Source organism: Xiphophorus hellerii, chromosome 14 (assembly GCF_003331165.1).
Source record: "Xiphophorus hellerii strain 12219 chromosome 14, Xiphophorus_hellerii-4.1, whole genome shotgun sequence".
Taxonomy (NCBI): Eukaryota; Metazoa; Chordata; class Actinopteri; order Cyprinodontiformes; family Poeciliidae; genus Xiphophorus; species Xiphophorus hellerii.
The window spans coordinates 5,812,858-5,835,463 of NC_045685.1; the positions used below are offsets into that span (position 1 = coordinate 5,812,858).

The 22,606-nt window shown below is 40.2% G+C and overlaps 1 protein-coding gene across 2 annotated transcripts in view; it reads right to left on the reverse strand.

Moving 5' to 3' along the window:
* The window catches only part of pea15 (proliferation and apoptosis adaptor protein 15), a 41,361-nt gene that overhangs the window by 5,368 nt on the left and 13,387 nt on the right, over nt 1-22,606 (reverse strand). Inside the window, exons 1-3 of one of the 2 annotated variants that reach the window (XM_032583473.1) lie at nt 8,074-8,189; nt 1,148-1,322; nt 894-1,049 (exon numbers count right to left, since the gene is read on the reverse strand). In XM_032583473.1, the coding sequence (XP_032439364.1) occupies nt 894-1,049; nt 1,148-1,319 (328 nt within the window). In that variant the 5' untranslated portion in view covers nt 1,320-1,322; nt 8,074-8,189. Of the gene's footprint in view, nt 1-893; nt 1,050-1,147; nt 1,323-8,073; nt 8,190-22,606 lie in introns of those variants that run through there. The other variant, XM_032583472.1, reaches the window with a different exon arrangement.

A 22,606-nucleotide genomic window follows, 5' to 3' on the forward strand; every position in this document is an offset into this window, starting at 1 on the left:
CTGATGGGCCAGATTTTGTTAATAAGGAATGCAATGATTTTAAAAAGTCACAGTTACATAGAGCTCTAACATTTTCCAAACTACATGTCTTAAGGTGAAAAGTTTTCATAGGTTTTCAACAAAGCTATGAAAGTTAGAATCTCTGTTGGTCTGATAAGCAGCTTATTCCAGGTAAACACACGACAGACAGTTTACTTATTAGAAACTTATTAGACAAAAAACAAAAACTTGTCAGAAAGGCTGGAACAAAAACCACAAATTCATTCTTGCGATTGCTTTGTTTAACCACTAGAGGGCAGACAGTGGCCTTGTTTGGAAGAGTTCTCAGTTTGATAATTCTCAACTTTGCTCTTTGCATCTTTGTCCACCTGGACAGAGATACAAGCGGAGGAGGCAAGGGTAACAGGTGCTTAAATAAATGAAATCTTTTGTAGAAAGCTCATCATTTCAAATAAAAGCCAGTTTGATATTTGGGACACAGCTGCAACACCTTTAACTGGCCACTTACAGCCTGCCTCTGTATTTCATTATGCCTGACACCGAGGCGACTGATTTACTTTACACATCGACTTTAAATCTAATTTACAAGCCAGGATTTTTTTTTTTGCCACGCCACCCTTAGGTGTTGTGCGTTTGGAACAGGCTTGTGCCACAGATTCTCGTTCCTAAGCCGCCTCCCTGCCTGTCCCTCCTCTGTGTGTATTTCAGGAACAGAGATGCCCTTCAAGGTGCTTTGCTGGAATCAATTTGCGGATCCCGTGCAGAAGGACAAAGGAGGAAAGAAGGTGGGAAAAAATAAAAATCAAAAACAGGGCAAGTCTCAAGAAACCAGTCCCAGAAACGTCTAACTTGTTTCTCACATTGTTGAATCCACGCTTCCAGAATGTGCTTACCTTTGTATTTCTTGGCTGAGGGGATACGTGTGAGCTTGGTGTCAATCTCGTCGTCCTCGGAGATCTTCAGCACAGTGGTGCGGTACTCTATCACCCTGGTCAGCAGGTCCGGCCGCCGAGAGATCTCGAAGATGTGCTCGATGTAAGACAGGTTATCTGCATGAGGAAGGGTTTGGTTTAACAAAGACGGATTGAAGGTAAATCACAGAAACAAGGCAGGCACTGTAAGAATTCTGGAACTTGAGCTTTTTCACCTTGGGCAAGCTTGTCGTTCTTCTCCAGGTAGCTGAACCACTCCTTGGAGGAGGTGATGTTGTTGCTCTGGTCTTCAGGGATGTCCTCCTTGCAGGCTGACTTGAGCTGCTCCAAGTCCTCGTTGGTTATGTTTTCAGACAGGTCGCTGAGCAAAGAGGTGTACTCCGCCATGATCTGCTCAAAGTCAACAGATAGCAGAAGAGAGAAGAAGAGAGATTGTTAGGCAGATTGAAACGTATGCCACAGCCCACCGACTTCCCAGATTCCACAGTGGAAAACAGTCTTTGCTAATGGCAATAGCATACTACCAGGGTGGGCCCTGAAAAGCCAAAACACAAATGCCTTCTCTTATGTGGACCTGCTCAATGTTTTTCTTAAAAGGCAGCTGAAAGAAAAAGATTGATCCAACAGACCAACCACAGCAAAACAAAGGTTGGAACTTTAATTAAGAAAGACCCAAGGGGCAGATCGATTGTACTCAACAACAAAGGAAGGCTTCAGTGTTCTAGGTTTGTTCAATTAAACTGGCAAGATTCTACAATTCCTTTAGTTTTATTGCCAGAAAAAACAACAAATTATTGACACCTTTTACTAGACGTTAAATCCAAAACTCTAAAAAAACACATAAAGACGACTTTGACAGTAATATCAAGGTTGAGAATCTCTTCACTGCCCTCTGACCGCAACCAGCAAGAGACAATAATGTTATTTTGTTTTCCTCACAACATCCCAAACTTTAGTGAAACCTTTGCTGTACTCTATCTCCTTCTCATGGGCAAAGTGAATATGTGAAATTTAAAAGATTGTCCATAAGATAATATAAAGATGTAAACATTGTTATGTGAATACAGAGACACCATGTCAGTATTTTTTGAAAAAGGATCCTTGATAATTCCACATAATTTAAAAAGGAATGAACCCAATATGCTTATTGGATACCCTTGATTAATGGACCATCAACAAGTGTTTGGGAACACCAATGCCAAGATGGCCTTCCTAAGTAACCCGCAAATTTAATCCCTTTATAGCTACACAAAGAATAGAAAATTACAGAGGTATTTAATTCAAATTTCTGCTATAGTTTAACAAATGCAATAAATTACATAACTGTGTTGTCCATCTTTGAAATAATTGTTGCTTTTAGGTCCTGGAAACCTTAATGTTTCTACTTGTGAGAATCTCTTGCTCAAGTCTTTGACTCTGTTGTCACACACCAACCTTTGCTAGGAACCGGCACACTGTCTGCACAAAAGAAAAGACACAAAAACAGCACGGCCCACGGCTGCTTCAGCAACTCAGTCCTCCGGCCCCTGGTGGGCCTAATGAGGCGGCAGATTAGTTTTGTGGAAGTGCCTAAGGTCAGAGCGGAACAGCTGCTTTTAGGCTAGCATAACCATGATCTTAGATCAGAACCAATCCGGTCCTCTAAATTTCCCATATGCCTCCTCGTTTAAACAAATTTCCCATGTCACTCGTCACAAACGGCTCGACTCCAACCAATCCCCCCTCTTCCTCCTCGTTCTCTGGCATCCATGCAGCTGGCGAGCAGCGGCAGTGGTGCATCATGGGCAATGGCATTCAGCTCAGTCTGCTGCTGATCCACTCGGTCTCGTCACGAATAGAGAAAATGTACAGAAAGCCCACAAGACGCGTGACGAGTAGTGTGACCTACATAAAAACGAAGCTCCCTACTGCTGCCACAAGAGGGCCACCTGTGGCACTTTTTTTTCTTAACAAAATAGCTGCTAATTAGCTGCTAAGCCAGTGCTTCTCAAATCCAGTCCTCAGGCCCCCCTGCTCTGCATGTTTTAGATGTGCCTCTATTCCAGAACAGCTGATTCAAACGATTGCATGAACATCAAGTGCTGCAGAAGCCTGTTAATCACCAAAATATTCAATCCAGGTGTGTGGCAGAAGGAAAACACCTAAAATATGCAGGGCAGGGGGGGTGTGAGGACCGGAATTGAGAAACACTGTGCTAAGCTAACCAGCAGAATCAGAACATAGTGGCTAAAGCAACTGATTAGTTTGGTTGACCCACGGTCCCAGCCTCGGGGTGAGAGCTCTGTGATGAGGCTGCATTTTATACTGGGCGTGTGTGTGTGTGTTTGTCCTTGCTTTGGACACTACATTCATCTGCTTGGGACAGGCTGGTGTCGTTCACTTAGTACAACAGGGGGCTTGCGTCCCTTTGTGTGTACAGACACACGCTCGGCAATTGTTGCGTTCGATGACAGAAGGTGTGTGTGTGTGTGTGTGTGTTGGGTCCTCAGGCCTCTACTCTCGTCTCAGGTCGCCAAGAGCGCTCCCTACTTTGCACCATAATGGACTGCCACTGCTTTTATGTACCTTTTGTGTACTTTTAACGAGTATGTGGGAAGCGCATCGACGCATGAAGTGGCTACACTTTGGGTTTTCATCTATCTACCTACTTCACTGTGCAGACACATCATGCTGCTCTAACTCTTTCTCTGCCTTGAATTAACCAGGTTTATGTTATTTAATAATAAAAGACTTGCTCTTTTTTTCCACTTTTTCCAATGTTTATCACAGATTTTACTTCTACATCAGTGTACATTTCATAACTTTGTCTTTTTGCCAGCTGCCATATCAAACAAATGTTGCAATGCTTCAAGAAGTGGCGTGCCCAGAAAACTTTCATAGCAGGGGGCCTGGCACCAGGCTAATGAAAGTCTTAGAGTGGCCCAGAAATAAATAAAGAATCATCATCCTGGGATGACATAATGTGGTGAAATTGAGGCAGATGCTGTGGTCAGTGTCGTTAGAGGGGACCAACTAAAAGTAGTTTTCGACTGGTTGCTCTCTTTAAATTTGCAACCTGCCTCTTCTTCTGATCCCTGCGCACCAGTATGAGCCAGGCCTTAAACCAGGATGCCCTGCAGGAGTGGCTGGTGTGAGGTGAAGCAATCTAAATTTAAAGTTTCCTGCTGAGCTTTGCAGTTATGAGAAAACTGCAGAGATTTATATTCTTTCACTTCACACACACCGTTTGGGTCTTATTTCTTCCGTTAAAGTCAGAGCCCCCAGAACTGTGGCATAAGAATCAAGAATCTGCTACAGCATTGATGTTTTAAAGAGATTTTAAACAGTGAGGCATGTAGGTTTATTCCACTGTTTTTGCATATAGTAGAACCACTGAATACAAATTTAATTCAGATTCATTGCTATGTTGGAAATTGATGCCCACAGCACTCAAAGTGTCATTTTATGTTAAAATTTTTCACGATATGATGTGGTAGTTATTGTGATGATGATAAAAAGTGATGGTAGAAAGGTATTGACAACTTCTCAGCAGTTCCACAAACATGGCAAATATAAATACTGCTAAAAAAAAACCCCACATATTTTTAGTAGTTGCATAAAAAAGTATGTTTTGTACCTCCTAAACTGCACACAGCACATGCCTTTAATTTTATTTTAAGATGTAATATTTATTGATGGACCCAACAATGGAAACATATTGTATAAGTAACAACTCCGACAATATTGTCAGGTTTCAGAGTTTTCAGACAATAATTGCAATTTAGCAAAACAATATATTTAAATTGTGATCACAATCATACATTTTCACTGTACCGATAAACGATACAATAAAAACTTATGAGTCATTCCTATAAAAATGCTAGATGTATAAATAATGGGGGGGGGGGGGAAGTGAATGAGCATCTCCACCATCTGTATATTAGATTGCATGACATATTTTCGTAATCTTGAATGTTTTTTTTGTTTTTTTAAATATAAGTGTTTTTCCCGTGAACTCAATTTTGCCACAGCAAACATTCGGTAATCGATCGGACGCCTCTGGCATGCTGGTGCCTGACAATAGCTTGTAATAAAAAGGTTGCCATACTTTAATAAAAAGCAATCTCTTGTATGATGAAATCTTATACTAAGCAATATAATAAAACATTTCAAAACATTCAAACTTGTTGTTAAAGATGACAATGTGGATAATGGATGACGGAATAAACTCCCAAGGAGACAAGAGAAAAACATCCTCGCTCTCACTGATAAAGATCATATTCTCTTGAGATTTCATTGCATATGTGAGAACAACGTTAAAAAACAAATAAATAAAAATAAAGTAAGAGGATCAATGCACATTTTAAATGATTGTTGTAGTCTTGCTGGAAGGAACAGAGTCTGTGAAATCCCCTCCAGCTATCACCCTCACCATCCTCCCCGGCCTCTCTGGGACGAGCCTGACACTGCTTCCATACATAGAGACCCACTGTGCTTGAAATTCTCCTGAACACAAACATGCTTTTGTCTGCCTGCTTGCTGCGCTGTCTATGCTGCCTGCCTGCCTGCCTTGTGTGTGTGATAGAGCAGAGGACTGTCAGTGAAATTACAATTACAAAGTGAAATAGCTGTGACAGCTGACTCATTTTCAGGAAGTTCCAGGTATGGAGGTAGCTTATTGCCCCCCACCCCCAAAAAAATCATTCAAATTCAGCTATTGTAATTCAAATGATTTGGAGTTAACATTTGTAAATGTCTTTAGTATCTTATATTAGCAAACAGATCAATTAGCCTTAATGAAGCAGCCATCTTGTGTGTATTCCCCAGAGAATCTATATCCAAACCAAGATCAGGCTGATGCTGACAATCAGGGCCGGATTTAGACGGATAAGGAGACCTGGGCTAAAGCCAGTTTTGGTGCCCTACCCAAAAAAAATTAAACATTTAAAATAAGAATGTTTTGTAATTTGAACTTTCATGCAAATTACAAAACATTAATAGGAAGGCCAACACATTCACAGGTTTAAAGCATCCCATGGAAGATGGCACAATGTTAGTCCAAAAATATGTTTTATAAGTTCAGAATTTTTTTATATTTGAGTATCATATGCATTAATAAAAATATAACATTATTAAATGAACGCACATCTATTAGTCTTATAGTCAGCTACAATGTAAAACATGCATTCATTATAAAAACATTCAAAATCTACAGCCCCGCCCCAAACCTGGGAGCCCTGGGCAACTGCCCTCCTAGGTCCTGTTCAGCAAGTCTAGAAAATCACTTTATTAATTCGTTCCATTTAGCTGAGACATTAAAAACTGCTTTTTAGATTATCCATGCGTGGGGATGATGTTGACACCACCGTTTTCTTCACTACTACTTTTCAGTCACTAACAAAGTGTAAGGTAAAAATGGCTCATGTTTCAAAGCATGTTTTATCTTTTCATTTGATGGAAGTGCACTTATTGCCCCCCTTCTCTGAGTCCAAGAGCTTCGATGACTGAGGAGTAAAGCAGCTCTCTTCCACGCCGTCGCTGAATTGACTAAACCACCTTTAATGATCTGCTGCTTTCCAACATAAGATCTTCACACACAAACATCTCATGTTTGCCACCTTATGATCCCTTTTTTTCTTCTTCTTTGTGATCGCCTCTAATGGGCTTTGGGAATAGAAAATCAGAAGATAAATAAATATCTGTGTTTTTAATTAAACACATGAGGCAGAGTGTGAACACATAATGTGACCTCGCTCACTTGCTTCATCCAGTCGGTTCCAAAGTCGATCTGATCGCCTGTCTCTCTGTAGTAATGTGTACAAAACACTATACAGTTCAGACAACAACCATGAAAACTCCATTTACTCTGCACACCAATGATGTTGCCATGGAGACCAGGGCTGGCTTTGCCTTTGGGCCTCGAGACTGTTACCTAGCGACAGGGCAAAGGATACCCCCCCCCCCCCCCATTCACTATATTCCCATTATTTACTTCACCTTGCACCTTCTTCATTACTTGAAGAGTAAAAGCTCCCGCACTAACACGACTAACGCGTTAAAAGAAGCGTGTCCTTCCGAGTTCAGGAAGTGTAACCTCTTTTCAGATTCATGCATGTGCTTGGCTTAAAAAAGAAAAATAATGATTTGGAATTAAAACCAGAAAACTGTCAAAACAAGAACACACAAGCGAGGACAGAGAGGTATTTTAAAAGTGGCCATCAAGGGACTGACACGATGTAACGACCATATGATCTCACACAGAGATGGAAAGACAAAAAAAAAGAAACACACACCCCCTTCTTCAAACACTCTGGCCAACTGCGCTGGACTTTCAGCATGGAGACGAGCCTTTAGATTTTTACCATAGCAACCAAACCACCGGGAAAGCAGCTCGAAAAATCTCTGACGGCGATCAGGGAAAGAGACACAGCCTCGTCTTTACTGTTCTCCAAACAAAACAACCGAACAGAGCGTCTGGGTTCCCTTCGCCAGCTCTCCAGATCTATTGATCTCCATTCTCTTGCTTCTTCGTTCACACACTGTGTTTTTGTCTACTTCAGCTGTCGGCTCTCTCGCTCATCTTCCTAAGGCTCCTTAGTGTATTCAGCTGCTGGAATTTACTTTCCAGGGAAATGTGGACTTTAAAAAAATTTAAAAAAAAAGAGGTACAGCCAATAAATGCCAAGAAACAAAAAGGTATTCCTGTATTGACTGCTTTTTGCCAATCCCAATCTGTGGCATGTCAAGTCGGATCGCGGCAAAATATTTAAGCTTCCCAAGCTTCATTTTATAGTCTCGTTTCACAGAGAAATCTGCAAATACTGAACCACCAATAAACTTAACAGTTTACCTTTCAGCACATCAATAGTTCACTAATAAAGCCCTCTTTTATTAGTCCAATGCCATATTCTAATTTCCACAGAAACTCAATTTGGACTTTCATTACCTATAAACCATCACCCTAAAAATTATTCATTTTGGTGACATTTTTCTTCTTTAAACTTTCCTATTTTAAATACTCATCATTATTGACCAAAGTTCGACGCTTTATTTTGCACCAAACAGACTCGTTAAAATGGAAGCAAAGATATTCTAACATCCCTGGAACAAACCCAAAGTAAAGACTTGTAATAAAGGACACTGGCTCCTCTCTCTCTCCTACCTTGCTCTCTGTTCTCCCTTCACGTTTTCCTCAACACAGAGCCGTTAGTTTCCATCATGCTCATTAAATCTATCCTGGCCTTTGAGAACCTCACATTGTCTCTTTTCCCTTTCTGCTCACTTCTCTGGTTTTTATTTTAATGAGCGGAGAGGCAGCGAGTGGGAGTCCCACCCACTCTCAATCTTCACAACACCCATGAACTGCGTCGAACGAGTCCTCTAAGTGTGGCGGTGGCTCTCCTGAAACGGCCCAGCTTTTTATTCCAGCCGTTACATAATAACTTGACGTAATCGTGTTTATTAATTCAGGCCTCGCCACTTAAAAACCACTGTTTGAGTCATCTTACCCCCTGTCGAAATACGTCTCTTTCTGCCAAATCTGTCATTTTGATGACAAAAAAGCGAAGCGAGTTTCTCAGAGAACGTAGTAGGAGGACCAGGAGCTCACAGCGGCAGAAGGAACCAAATATCTACTGTAAAAATCTCTCTCCACATCCATCTCTTAGTCTTACCCAACCCAATAAAACAGATTGCTGAAAATAATAACTGTTTTTAAATGAGGCCACATGCTTTTCTTTTAAATCTTCCTGATTATAAAACCCGCTGCAAGGAAGAATTACAAGCAAAAGGAGCGTTACTGAACTGACTTACTTGCAGTCATTTGTGCTTAAAGTTAAAATTGATGTTCAAATTGATTCCGCCTACCTTTTTTTTTTTTTTGCTGTTCACTGCAGCCTAATGTAGCAGAACTTCATCTGCTCATGTGACAACATGCATTCACATGTGACACTTGCTAGTGGCACATGACTACTGTACAGGCTTTTCCACAAAGGTCCCACGCTGCCATCCAGCCACACACCAACATTTACTGATAACCTTCCCTGACCATGGACACCATCAGATGTTATGTTTATGTGCAGCAGCTTGTCAGCGCTGCTCCGCCGGACCCACTAAGTTTTGGGCAGTTGGCCATAATTTTCCTGGCCGACCAATCAATGTTTCTGAACTCACGTAATGGGTAAGAAGTTGTTTCTTGTCATTTTGTTTATAATAAAAAACAGACACTGAAATCAAGTTGTGCCGAGTTTGGAAATTTCCATTTTACTTGTTTGGTTTAAAGATCCTGGTTCTGAATTTTATCTCAATATCTGACATTAAACTAAGATCTGACTCGTGATTTTAAAGATTTCTATAGCTGACACCATTTCAAAGTCATTAGATTACGACGCAGATATAGTCTCCTCTAAAGTCATGTGGCTGTCAATTGCAACAGTATCTTCATTCAGAGGCTTTTTAAGATGTGCTGTAACACTGACTGCTACAGGAGATCCTTCCCACTTACAGCCATAATTTTCTACAACTCTCTGAAGAAACTTGGGTGACGTTAACTACAGCAATATTTAATTTCCTTTTGGGATTAAGAGAAATTTTTAATTATTCAGAGTCTTTTGATATTACAGTTGTACACTTGTACCATAATAACCTGGAACAGTTGTTTTTGCTCATATGCCAAACATTGAACAAGGTCACTCAATACCAATGTGAAGTTCCTCCCCCCAAAAAACCCACCATTAAAATAATAATCCCTCAAATGAAAAGAAGCACTATAAAGTGAGGACTTGCTGTTCATTGGTTCAAGGAGATAAAGTGTCCTTACTGAAACCTATCTGAACTCCTCCTGCTGTCAGCAATATCTCTCTCATGAGAAACAAAGAGTCAGATAAAGATAACTGGTCTCATATTTCTTCCTGGCACTTTATACTATATGCTCTGACGGGACACAAAAGGATGCAGAGATTTCAGAGCCACTGTCATTAAAGTAATGGGAAACTTCCTGACCCCTCTGCCGCCGCGTTGCTCATTTAACAACCATGTTTACGCCATGTGCTCACCTCCTGCTTTCACGCCTCACAGGGTTACAAGTAATGTCTCATCACGTACTAAAAGCCCCACGCTGCACGGCTTCCACCAGCTACGTGTGAACCACTGAAAAACCCGACCGACCAAGCTGGTGTTCAGACATCGATCTGTTTCTGACGCTGGACCGAGCCCCCCTGCTTCTCTGTGTGTCTCCTGTAAAACATCAAACAAGCCCATACCTCCTGCAGGCAGCGGGAGCTAAAGTAGAGGAAGTACAGTCCCAGTCACTGTGGGGCCTGACTAGCCTTTGCTGCGCATTGTTGTGGAAGAGCTTTGTCCAAAAGTGGCGTCCCTCTGAGCTACGGAAAGACAGCATGGCATCAGCGAGCAGTTGTATATCCTTTCTTCCTTTAACAGAAGAGAGAAAGCTTCGTTTTCAGTCTCCTTCTGGGTTTGTTTTGGTTCCTGTTTCGGTTTTAAGAGGTCCTGCAGTTCTTTTTAAACCTTTGTCTCAACCTAAAACTAGAACTAAGTTAACCAAAGGTGACGGCAAAATAGATCAGATAAATTACATGGTCATCAGCAGATACAGGACACAACTTTAAAGCACAATAAAGTAACTTTGTTAACTTCAGTTATGAGAATGCTAAATAACTCAAAAATGACTTAAGAGAAATATGACTTCTTAAATCCCATGTGTCAAGCTCAAGGCCCGGGGGCCAAATCTGGATTTTCACAAATCTGCAACATTCACACAAAATCAACAGATACCCAAATTTTTACTGATTTTATTTAAATTTTCTCAAAATCAGTCAAAAACACTGGAATTAACTAATTGCTGCCTCAGCAATTAGTTCAATCTAATTTAACTAACTTAACTTGATCTCAAGTTATAGTCCATGACCGATGCAGGGAGGAATAAAAAGTCACATTTAAGGTCATACATTAGCACAAGTATCATAAAAATTCCTTACAAATATTTCTAAATTAGCACTACTTGATCAATTAGACATTACAAAAACCCCACAAAGACAATAGCAAAATCTTGTAGTATTTATTAATATTTACTTATTAATATTTTAACAGTCTGTTGGGTTTTATCATTACATTCTGGCACAACCGGCCCTTTAAGAACGTTCAGATTTTCGATATGATCCAAAATGAAACAAAGTTTGATGCCCCTATCTTAATTTAACACCTCTGTCTCTTTAAAAACTAGGGCTGCACCGATTTGTTTTACTGGCCAGCCGATTTATTGGTGCCAATTTTCTTAATTTTGGGAAATCGGTGATTGGTTGATACTTACACATGAAGCTGATCTCATCCCCCAATCGATAACTGGGAGATTAAAGGATTTCTCAAACATCCACGAAAGACTCAAGGAAACACTCCAGGTATGTTTTTGATGAGGGAATAACATTAAAGCTCAAACACGTCAATACTTCCCTTTTAACTGCTTCTAATATTTTGCCACATCCTCAATTCAAATTTTCTGTCCTACCTCTAATTCACAGGAGAAACTTTTTTTATTTTATTTTTTTATTCAGGCAGTATTTAAGCACTTGCTTTTCGATAAAAGCAGAAATCTCTTTTCTGTAAAACTCGACTAATGCGGATTTTCATGACATTTCTGCTGCTCGTTTATTCAAGATGTCACGTTCCGGGGGCTCGGCAGAGCGCTGCCATCTGGTACGGCAGTTTACGCGCACCACAAATTAAAACATCCCACCGTCACTGGAAGGTCAAATGCAAAGCCTAGAGATTACGGCCAGGATGGATTCTTAGCAGCTGCCATTTTCACCACGAACATGACGATTTTCTCCCACAAAGCGTCCTGCACAGACAGAATCGGACCGTCACCCTGGGATCACATTACCAGGATGAGACATTAGAATAGTTTTTTTAACCATTAGTCGTATTTTTATGTCTCTCTCGGCGACAAAGCCGCGCTACAGATCGGAACACCTGATAAAACGCCACCACTTCTGTTTTCCCTCTCATCCAAATACTTGTGCTGGCTTTTTTTTTGTTTTTTTGTTCGCCACATCCTCTCCGTGTGCGTCTTCCTCAAATGTCCTGATTGTTTTTGCACACATTCCCTGCACTTCAGCAGAGGATTAACTCGCCGCAAACCGTCGCCGTTTACGCCAGCGGCCCCGGACGGCGAAAAGAGAGGGATGAGAGGAAGAGCCAAAGCGGAGATATTGAGCGCTGGATTACATCACGAGAGGGTGAGGAGTGGGGAGGGGGTGGAGAAAAAAAAAAAAAAAAAAGAAAAAGGAGAAAGAAAAAGTGCTTAAAGAGGGCCTCGTGTCCAATGAGGCAGCAAGGGCTGCCAGCACTTATCAGTTCAAAAGCCCAGAGCGAGAGCGCAGGAGAAAGACAAGGAGAAAAACAGAGGGAAGGAGGAAGCGCTAAGCGCTAATCTGACGAGAAGCAGCGAAGCACCGGAGAATATAGGCCACTGGCCCATTTTCCGCTGAAGAGAAAAGAAGATTTGCCATGTATATAAATAGAGCATTTGATTCAGACTTTTTTTGGTTTGTATTTTTTTTTATTTTTATTATATTATCCACCAACTTGAAAATGTTTCACTCGTCTCCTTTATTGGGCCGAACGCCGTCGCCTCGGAGCCTCGTCTCACCAATCGGTAAAGGAAAAGTCACGACGCAAACGTCTGTTTTGCTCCTTTGTTGAAGGAAAACTTTGAAGTTTGCAGTTTGAGGCATAAATAGAACGACGGAGCGAAGAGGGCTTGAAAGACGAGAAACCAAACGAGCATTAAAACCTTGCGAACAGCAGGAGACAAACGAGACAAAACCATGAAACTCTTACATGTAACTCAGAAAAGTAAGATTTCTGGGTCAAGACCAAGCAATGCGATAGCTCCATCACAAGGAGGCCTTTCACAATTATATGACATTATGTATAAATAATAGCAATTATGTGAGCTGTATGCAGTGTTTTGTACAAATATGGATTATCAAGTAAAAATACATTGGCGTGTATTAGCAAACGACATAACCTAACTGCTTTTATTTCAAGCAGGAAAGCAACAGTTTTTTTCACTTGCTGCTAAATCTATCTATCTATCTATCTATCTATCTATCTATCTATCTATCTATCTATCTATCTATCTATCTATCTATCTATCTATCTATCTATCTATCTATCTATCTATCTATCTATCCGGCTATATAGATATACACTAAAACATTTCTTTCTTGTTTTGATTTGGATGAACAGACTCCAACAGAAACACCCTCTAGATATAGTAATAGATTTTCAGATGCTCAGAATATTAAACGTTTCTGCCACCCTTCTCTTTTGGGAGCTGATGTCTAATCAGTGAAGGCTTTGGTGAAATGTGCATTTGGATGCTTACCTGATGCCAGCTGTAGCTTTAAAACAGTGTCACTGTATTTAATGGGAGGGGTAAACCTCCTTCTGTCACTAGACTGTCACTGTCCATGTTTTTTTTTTTTTTTGCAATCGGAAACATCTTCAAAACCAAATTTGTCTTCTTTGTACACAAAGGAAAACTACAGAAATCTGTGGCACTGGCCCATCTAGTGACAGGAGAGAGACACAAGAAAAAGAACGTGTGGCTTTGACTTAATAACTCATGGGAACAAGATATTTAGTTGTGGGTACAAGATAGTAGGTAATGGCCAAGAGTTATTAAGTCAACTTTTATAATAATTGTCAAACCATTTTTCCTCTTATGTCAAAACTTTCTTTCATATTGGTATTTACAAGTTAGCATTCACCAAATATTTAGCTAGCCTTAACAATCTTAGCAACAGTGAGTATGCAGAATGTAATTTACTGACATACACAGCTGTCCATGAATTTAATTCACTTAAAAATATGGGTTTTTTTTGGTCTTGATATTAGATTGATCAATATCTTCAAAAGATTTCACATAATATTGGCTTCAACAAGAGAAATGTGTAGCGATGAAAACAAAATCATTCCAACTTCATGAGCAACATTTTATGTGTAATCAAAAACTACCATAAAACAAAGTTGAAATGACAATCCCGTTCTTTCTTTCATGTGGGAACCATCAGGAGTAAATCGACAACCCCACTGGTTTTATTCTGTGCTAATATGTAGACCAATGAAGGCTATAACTACCAGACTAGGTTTAACGTCGATGGGTCACACAATGAAGCGAACAATTTAACAACATGTTTTCTGATCGGCCATGTTGGTCAGTTACAGCCTCACACAACCCCAAATTCAGCCACAATGAAACTTGATCAGTAGCTGAATGTGATGCTGATTAAAGATTACTGAAGGGGCTTGAGGACAAAGTTCAGGCAGTGCTCAGAAATCGTCGAAAATGAGGCTCTTTTAATACGATTTTGGTCTTAAATTATGAGGTACACAGCAACATAGCTTGAAGATTTTCATGCTTCCTGCCACATTTATATCTCGATTTGCTGCAAACTTGACGGCCTGAATATTTTCTTTCATTTAAACTTAAACCAAACCAAATATATCACTGAACGATTATTGGTATTTATTCCATAAACCAATCCTTCAATCCTGCAGCTGCCACCATGGAATCAGATTTTTGTTTTGTTTCCTAATCTATCAGCTGATTTACTGCTGCGTCTGCACAAACGCAGACAAGAACGCACACGGCAGTATACTGAGAATCTAAACCTGACATCCTTTTAATGCTCGGCAATCTCTTTTATATACTGACTCGCAGCTGCATGTGTAAATTTATGTGTTTACATGCACGTTTTCGTATTTTAACGCCCTCCTATTTTCCCCGGAGCTGAAGAAAAACGGCATTGCCGAGGAGTTTGTGTAGGCAGGGCCAACAATCAATCCTTCCAAGCGGCACACAAACACAACAGGCAGTCACACACCAACACTGTGAACACTGTGTGGATGTGTCCTGCATACAGATGTTCCTTATTTTTTTATTCTTTTTTTGTTTGGGGGGGGAGGGGGTGGTCAACAGCTTTGGAAAAGCAAGAGGTTAAGGGTCAATGAAAAAAGAAAAGCTACCAGAATAATCAAAGTTTTCTGTCCAGTTTCTGGGACTTGTCCTGATTCTGCCCAAACTGCAATTTGTTAGCATAATTCGTCAACCAATATGCGACGCAAACAGCAGGTTTGTTTGCAACTTTGAGTCAAAAACTACCAGTGACGAACATGGCAGGTTGAGACATCCGAGTGTTTTAGATGAGGAGGAAAACAACATATTCAGTGAGAACTTCCACAGAGGCCGAGCCGAGGCTAAACAAGCCGAGGTTCCTTTTTTTTTTTTACTTCCTGACGTTACCATGGACACACTTCCTGGCCTCAGGTTTAAGGCTGCGAGAAAAACAGCCATGTGAGTGGGATAGAATGAGTGAAACAAAAGATGCAGGGATAAGTTCAGTACGACTAAAGTATTCAAAATTTAATACTTGAGATATTTAAAGTAAAATTTCACAAAGGTTTTAAAACTGCTGAATAATCCATCACACCGTTCTGACAGATTAAAGGTCTTATAATGACATGCCAGAAAAAACGCCTGTTTTTTTGTTGTTGTTGTGTTGAGCATAAGGTATAATTATACCTCCCATACTTGTTGCTGCGCACTACAGGTCAGCTGGCTGAAAGAAGACTATTACACTTTTCTTTTACTTTCAAAAAAAAAAAGACAAATTCAGCTTTTTGTATATGTAGAAAAAAATAGAGAACCATAGAGTGGAAAGTAAAAAAAGCAATAAATTCTCTTGGAAATCATTCAGTGTGTTAAAATATAATCCCCCCTACTGATTGGGCAAATTAAAGTCTGGATCTTTCTATGAGACACCGGATGTTATCAATTAAACTCCATCTCACGGTTTTCATTCTCATTACATTACATAACTAATTACACAGACTAATTACAAACACAAAGACTGTAATCAGCCCAGAAACCTAATCCACTTGTGCTATTAAGGTTCTGTTAATCTAATGCGAAGGTTGAAAAAAAAACAAAAAAAAAACTTGAGCAGATGAAGTTCTAACAGAACAAAATGAAAACAGTTCTGTATTTCAGAAAATGTGAAAACAAATTAAATCAAAATATGCTTGATTTATATCACTTGACTGCACAGTAACTGTATTTAATCCTATTTTCAAAGTTGCTGATATTTATCGATGCTTTTGTGGACAAACTGTGGAGAAAATAGTACAAATAATTTCCAATAAAACTGTCGGTTCTGTTTGTCATTAAAAACATCAAATTGAAATTTGTCGACACAACGATAATACAAAATTCTCATGATATATTTTTCACGATAAATGGTAATGGAAGCGACAAATTGCGATGCACCTGTAGATAACTGAAACTATCACAATTAGTTGAAATTCTGCATTTCTTAATGTTTCTTTCATATTTTATCAAAGGTATAAGTTCGGTTGCCTTCTTCTGATTGCCTGTAGGCTGAGTGAATGTGAACAGCTGCTGTGTGTGAGGGCCAAAAGCTGAAAAGGCAGAAAGTGGAGAGCGATACGCCTGTCACAGAGGCTGCATTCTCATTAATCTAAACCCTTAAAAAAAAAAAAAAAAAAAAAACGCTGTTGGAATTACAAAACCCCAGATGGCCTGGACGACTAAAGCCAGGGGCAGAAAGTGGGAGTCCAGATGTGGCGTATAGATGCTGGAAGAAAAACTCAACTCATAAACGGAAGAGAAGCCATTTAATCTTTATGATTTCAGGAGCCAAATCCCGAGCTCCTCACACGTCTGACACAGTTCTTCCCCTATTCAAAGTTTATTTAGAACAATCCTCATGACTTGGTGACCCGTCTGTGGCACTGGTCAGCCTAAAGCAGGTTAACAACTGTCAGGTCTAATTCCCTAATCCACCCTAATCCTGTTTTCAGGCGGCTAAGATCTCGCTCAGTTACCAACCTCATAACGCAGCGCAGTCAATCAGGACCATTTTACGCTTCAAAGTAGTTCCACGTCCACCAAGTGATCCTATTTTACACAAATTCAAAGAAAATAAGAACAGTCGGAGTTGGAGGGGCTGTTTTAGGGAAATGCAGCTATAGGCATGTTGAACGTTATTATTTACACCCAGACGTTTTGCGTAAAACGCTGAAGATGTGCTACAAAACTTGCTAAGCCCTGGTGGTTGGGGCGCTCGGCAGTCATTCATCCAGCTGCCCGTCGTGTTTTTGACTTAAAAAATGTTTAAAATTGACAGAAAATTGAAAATATCACTTGATAATTATGTGTTATTGGAAGAATGGAAGATTCATATCTGAAAGCCCAACTAAAAAGTCTTAAATAATGCAAACATAAAAAAAAAAAAAAGTTAGAGAAGGAGAAGCCAGATGCGGGGGGGGAGAAAAAAAATCATGGAAATGAATTTGTGTCGTCAATGCTTCATTAGCGTTTGAGCTTTATGGAGGATAAAAATATCTCTGCGCCTCTGGGAGGAGAGAGTTTGAGGAGGGGAGGGGCATGGTGTGTGGAGACAAAATTAGAACTTTTATTTTTTGAAGCTGAAAATTTCTGATTTCTTGATGAGCACTGAGGCGAAAGCACACAGATTGCATCAAATTAGGTAAAAAAACAAACAAAAAAAACATAGAAAAACACGGAAAAAATGTTAGAATTGAGTCTTCTTAAAAGTTAGGTCAAAAATATCTTCTCCTCAACTCTTCTTTACCTCTGCTTTAATCACAAAGTGAACTGCAGGCTTTTTCAGCAGGCGTGCAGCTGTGATTAGCACGTGGCGGTGAGTGGGAACGCCACAAAGAAAATGGGAAGCCATTGTTGGACGCACATTCTCACCTCTGCGCCTTTCAGAGTCCAATCAAGAGTAATATGCCACAAATGGCAGCCGGCTGAGCACCTGTTAGGCCTAAATAAATAACCACACCAGGCAGCATTTATGTCAAAATGCAAACATTATGCTGTGGGCAGCGGGGAAATTATACTGCAGAAAATGAGGGGGGCTTCGAATACTGAAGCATTTGTGATTAAAACGGTTGGTTCAAAGTATTGAACTCTTTGGACCCCTGATACCAAAAGGCCGAGCAGAATCCAGATTCCCGAATCCCTCACAGTTGAACGCCTGTGTAACGTATACAGTAGCGGAGAAGTTGGTTACCAAGATTTAAGAGAGAATGATTAAAATGTCTCTAAAATTGAAAGTCATGACCAATTGATGTGTAAAAATGCCATAAAATGTGTACAGTTTTGAATTACAAAAAAGGAATGTTTAGGTGTTTGGATTTAGATGATTTTCACTCTACGCTGGGCCACTAAATACATCTTGTATTAAACTGTCAGTGATGTATGTTACAATTGTAATATATGCATAAGTTAATTGCTGCTGTGCTTTTTCGGTTTTATTTTTCGCCCTTTCTGCAGGTGTAGAGGCAGACTTCACGGGTGTTGACTGGTGTCCTGTCTAAGCTTCTTTCTCTTTTTTACTTGTCAAATATATATCAAGAGGAGACTCATGGCAAAGGCTGTAATGCAATTTCACTTCTTCACAAAATGTAGACAAAAATGGAGTGGCGTGATATTTTAGCAGTTGTAGGATTTCCTAAAGACCACAAGCCATTTCTCCAGCTAGCGCTAAACTCCCGTGTTTGTTTTGTGTGTATTTACCCAGAATGCCGTCCTCTATCATCCACGTTCTGCTTTTGGAACGGTCTCTGGTCCACTTGGCATTCAAACTGCGCCAGAGTTCACTTCAACCAAACCAGAACGTAGGTCTGCAGGCAGACCTGAGTTAGCTTTTTTTGGTAGCTAGTGTTAAGAAAAAGGATTAATTTTACTGCTTAAATACAGTTAATCTACGACATGTGTAACAGTTATGTATAATACTCTTATTTGGAACAGGTCTCGTCTGAGATGCGGTAAGCAGACAAAGCAGGGCCCTTTTTCCTCCCCGCTGACACCACAGCAATAAAATTTAAATTCCAATGGGAGAAGGGACTTCGGAGGTGTCTGTGAAATCTCATCTTAGGACGTTTGGCGCCAGGGATCTTCCGTATCAGGCAGCGATGGGCACGAAGTGGTCCGCCCTCTTACTCAGATAAAAACCAGACATCTGAGCTGTAATGAGGGGAGTTTCCAAGTTTCTTTGGGGGGCCGAACAGGTCTCTGAGTGGTCGAACAACAGAACGCCTTCTTTGCATACATTAAATAGGGAAACACCTCTTTCATTTAAAAGTACAGGTCAGCAAGCCCCCAGAGAGTTTTTTTCCATCTTTTCTCCACGTGGGCGCCTTTGTCTGTCTTTGTGTTCGTCTGTCTTCCCCTTTGTGTGTTTTTATTTTTATGAAAAGTGCATATCTCTGTTCCTCTGCAGCTTTGTTGTCGATTGCTTTGTATGAGATTAAACTCTGTGATCTGTGACGTCAACACGCTTTGTTGTTGTTTCGTTTTAGCGGCACGCCGTCGCTGCACGTCGCCCACGGAGAACGTCACTCGCCGATCCCGGGCAAAATTAAAAGAGAAAAAAGGAGCCAAACGTTTTATCCAAAGCTAGCATGAAACCACTTCTCTTTTTTAATACTAGCCTACAATTATTTTATCCGATAAAGGGTTAGGGTTGAAAAGACTTAATTTTGATTTGCCGTTTCATACGGTGAAACTTTATTTTATTAAAGTTATTTTGTGCAATACACTACCAGTCATTTTTTCCCCCTATTTATTCTCTTTAAATATGTAATTAAGAAATGCCATGTTCTAATCTTTGACATTTTCTCTAGATATCAGAACTATCAGACAAACAGAAACTTTTAAATATATTCAGATTAAGTTGTTTTGTTTTTGAACTCACCGATTTTGATTTTTATTTTACCATGATTAGTCCTAGCTCAAATATAGCAGACTCTTTCAGGCAAGTCTTACTTTTACATTTAATCAGCAGGGGGGGAAAAAACAACGGCAGAATAATCCATTTAATGAAAACAAATGGCAGTGTTTAATATATCAAGAGGAATATGTGTTTTAGTTGCCAAGTTTTGTCGCTTCAAGTTTATTAAGATTTATTTTGCTTTTGCTTTGAAGCTGCAAAGAAAACATAACTCTGACACGAATAAATAGCTACTGAGAATTGTGCCGCTTAATGTGTTTCTCTTAGCCAGAAAAAGAGCCAAAAAACAGGTGGTCAGGTAGTCATGCAGTAAATCTAATTAAGAGCTGCAAAATGTTGGGACACAGCGAGCCTGCGGTGAAACGCTGTCAGACGCCTTGGCAGGACGCCCAGAAATCAGAAAAATCAAGCTGAATTCTGAAGGTCATCTGATGACAGTCGGGCTAGGTGTGTGTGTGTGGGCGTGTGTGTGCATCGGTGTGACAACAGGTGTGTTAGAAAGTTGGGAAAGAAAAAAAAACAAAAAACGATCAGTACCGAGGTGTAGTAGAGGATTGTCTCACCGGTACAGAGCTGTGACTTGGGTTTGAGGCGCGTCTACGGCACTCTCCTAACGAGGAGATGAGCTCCAGATGAGAGAGCATGTCATTCTAACACTGGTTCATTTCCTCAAGGGGTCAAAGTTCACAGCATGGATTCATCCGCCGAAGAGGAAACGGTTGAAGACGAGCTAAATCATGTCCAGGAAGCTGAGCAGGAGCTGCCTTTTCCACTGCAGAACCTAATTATGGAGTTGAAGGCTTCGCTGGGTTTAATATGAGGGTTCATGAAAGTGTAGTTTTACAAGCCGAGTATCAGAAAATAAGACAGAAGTGCATACATGTACAGAAACATGTATGCATGTTCTTAATTCTGATGAATTCCTATAAAAAAAATTCTTATTTCAATGACATACCAGCTGCTTCTGTTAGATGCACTGTTGGTCTTTCAGAAAATAAAAAAAATCTCTAATATAATTCATGTAGTTAACAGTTTGCCCAATTTGAATATTAAAGAGCCAAATAAGATGAAGGGACATTAGCTTGAAAATGACAACCATATCTCGGTTTTTAAAATATGTTCAAGAGAGTGAACAACTGTTATTTCCTGATAGGGATTGGATGAGGAAAAAAATTGTTAAATGTGTTCAGGTGAGATCATCCTACACGAAAGACGAGGATAAAAGGAAAAAAACATGTTGCACCATTTTCTCTTTCCACATCCTTTCCAACGCCTCTTCTCAACAACCCAATTCATTTTTGGCACTTGCCTTCCTCCGCCTCAAACTTCTTTAACACCTTCTCTCGCCCTTCCTTCTCATTCACTCCGTCATTTTTTAGTTTTTATTTTCCCCTACATAGTGATACTCACGTGATCTCGCCAATTTATGTTTAGAGAAGACTGATTTTCGAACTAGGAACTCTGGTGTCTGTTTGAAACAAACAAATCTTGCAGAAAAAAAAAATTTGAAATTACTCATTTTTACGTTTTAGAGTTGAAAAAATACAACAAAAACGTTACTTTTTGCATGAGGTTGACCACAAAAGCGCGAATGCTCAGTTCCCAGCTCTGTTCGTTTAAATTGACTCCTGTCTGAGCCATGTGGTTGTAACAGCTCAAAGGTTTTCAGCTGGAACCTTTGAAATAAAAGCCGAACAAGATCGCTGCCTCTTGTAACGAATGTGTTGACCTTTTCAGCAGCAGGAAACAATCAAAGTATGGCTGACCGAAGAGACCGAAGCCTTCTCTGTAAGTAACATGGCTTCTTGTGCTCTGTTAAAAAAAAAAACAACAGCAGCACCTCTGTACTCTGTACTTCCTCTTCTTCCCTCAGCAATATGCAAAGACAAAGAAATGAATGCTGAGCCAAGCCAAACACACACACAGAGTCAAAATCACTTTTATAGACATGCAAAACAATGCTTTATTACACCCACTTTTGCTGTTTGCAGAGTGTGCTCACTCTATACTTTGCCAAAAAACATAATTTAATTCACAAATCGATGAGCTCTGTTCCTTCGTCTCATTTTGTTCATGGAAAGGTGCTGTGGCAGAATCGAGATTATTTATCCCAACTTGTACTTTGTTCTCCTCATAACCAAACCGCCTCCTCCCCCTCTCGCTCCCACGTCTGTGTTTTCATTGTCAGGCTCACATCTGTACCTGCACAAGCCCACGTTGTCGCTGCCTGCGCGCCAACATCGACGTGTGAACATTTCGCCTTCGATAGAACACTGCTGGCAGGTAGTATTGACAAACCTGAGGCATATGTGTCGCGTTAGCACGGGTGTTAGCCTGCTATCCCAGGGTTCGTTCCGGCCGCGAATCGGCGCCTTTAAGGCAGCTGCTGTTTTGGTTGCCAGAACCGAGATGGAAACGGACCCAAATATGTTCACTGTGCCTCATAAGAAATTTCAAACGACGTATAATCTGCATGATTTTTAGCCGCAGTTGCTTCCTCTTTAGCAGAAAAATAAAGATGAAGTCCCTTGTTACTGCAACTAACAGGACACTGCCACAAAACAAACCTTTTTATACAAGCATATTATCTGAGTAGATAACTACAAGTTCCACTACTTTTTAAAACAAAATGACAAATTCAATACCAAATTTTAGCTGCAAGCAGCCAGTTAGCTAGCTAAAGGTAATAAATGATCCTAAAGCCATAAAGTATTTCTATGCCAAAGGAAGACATAATGACAGAGAAAAACGCCCGCATTACAATGTTTTTGAAACTGTAGCGAAAAATGAAGCTTAATCATCATGTTGGCTGAACTGCCACAAGATTTCTTT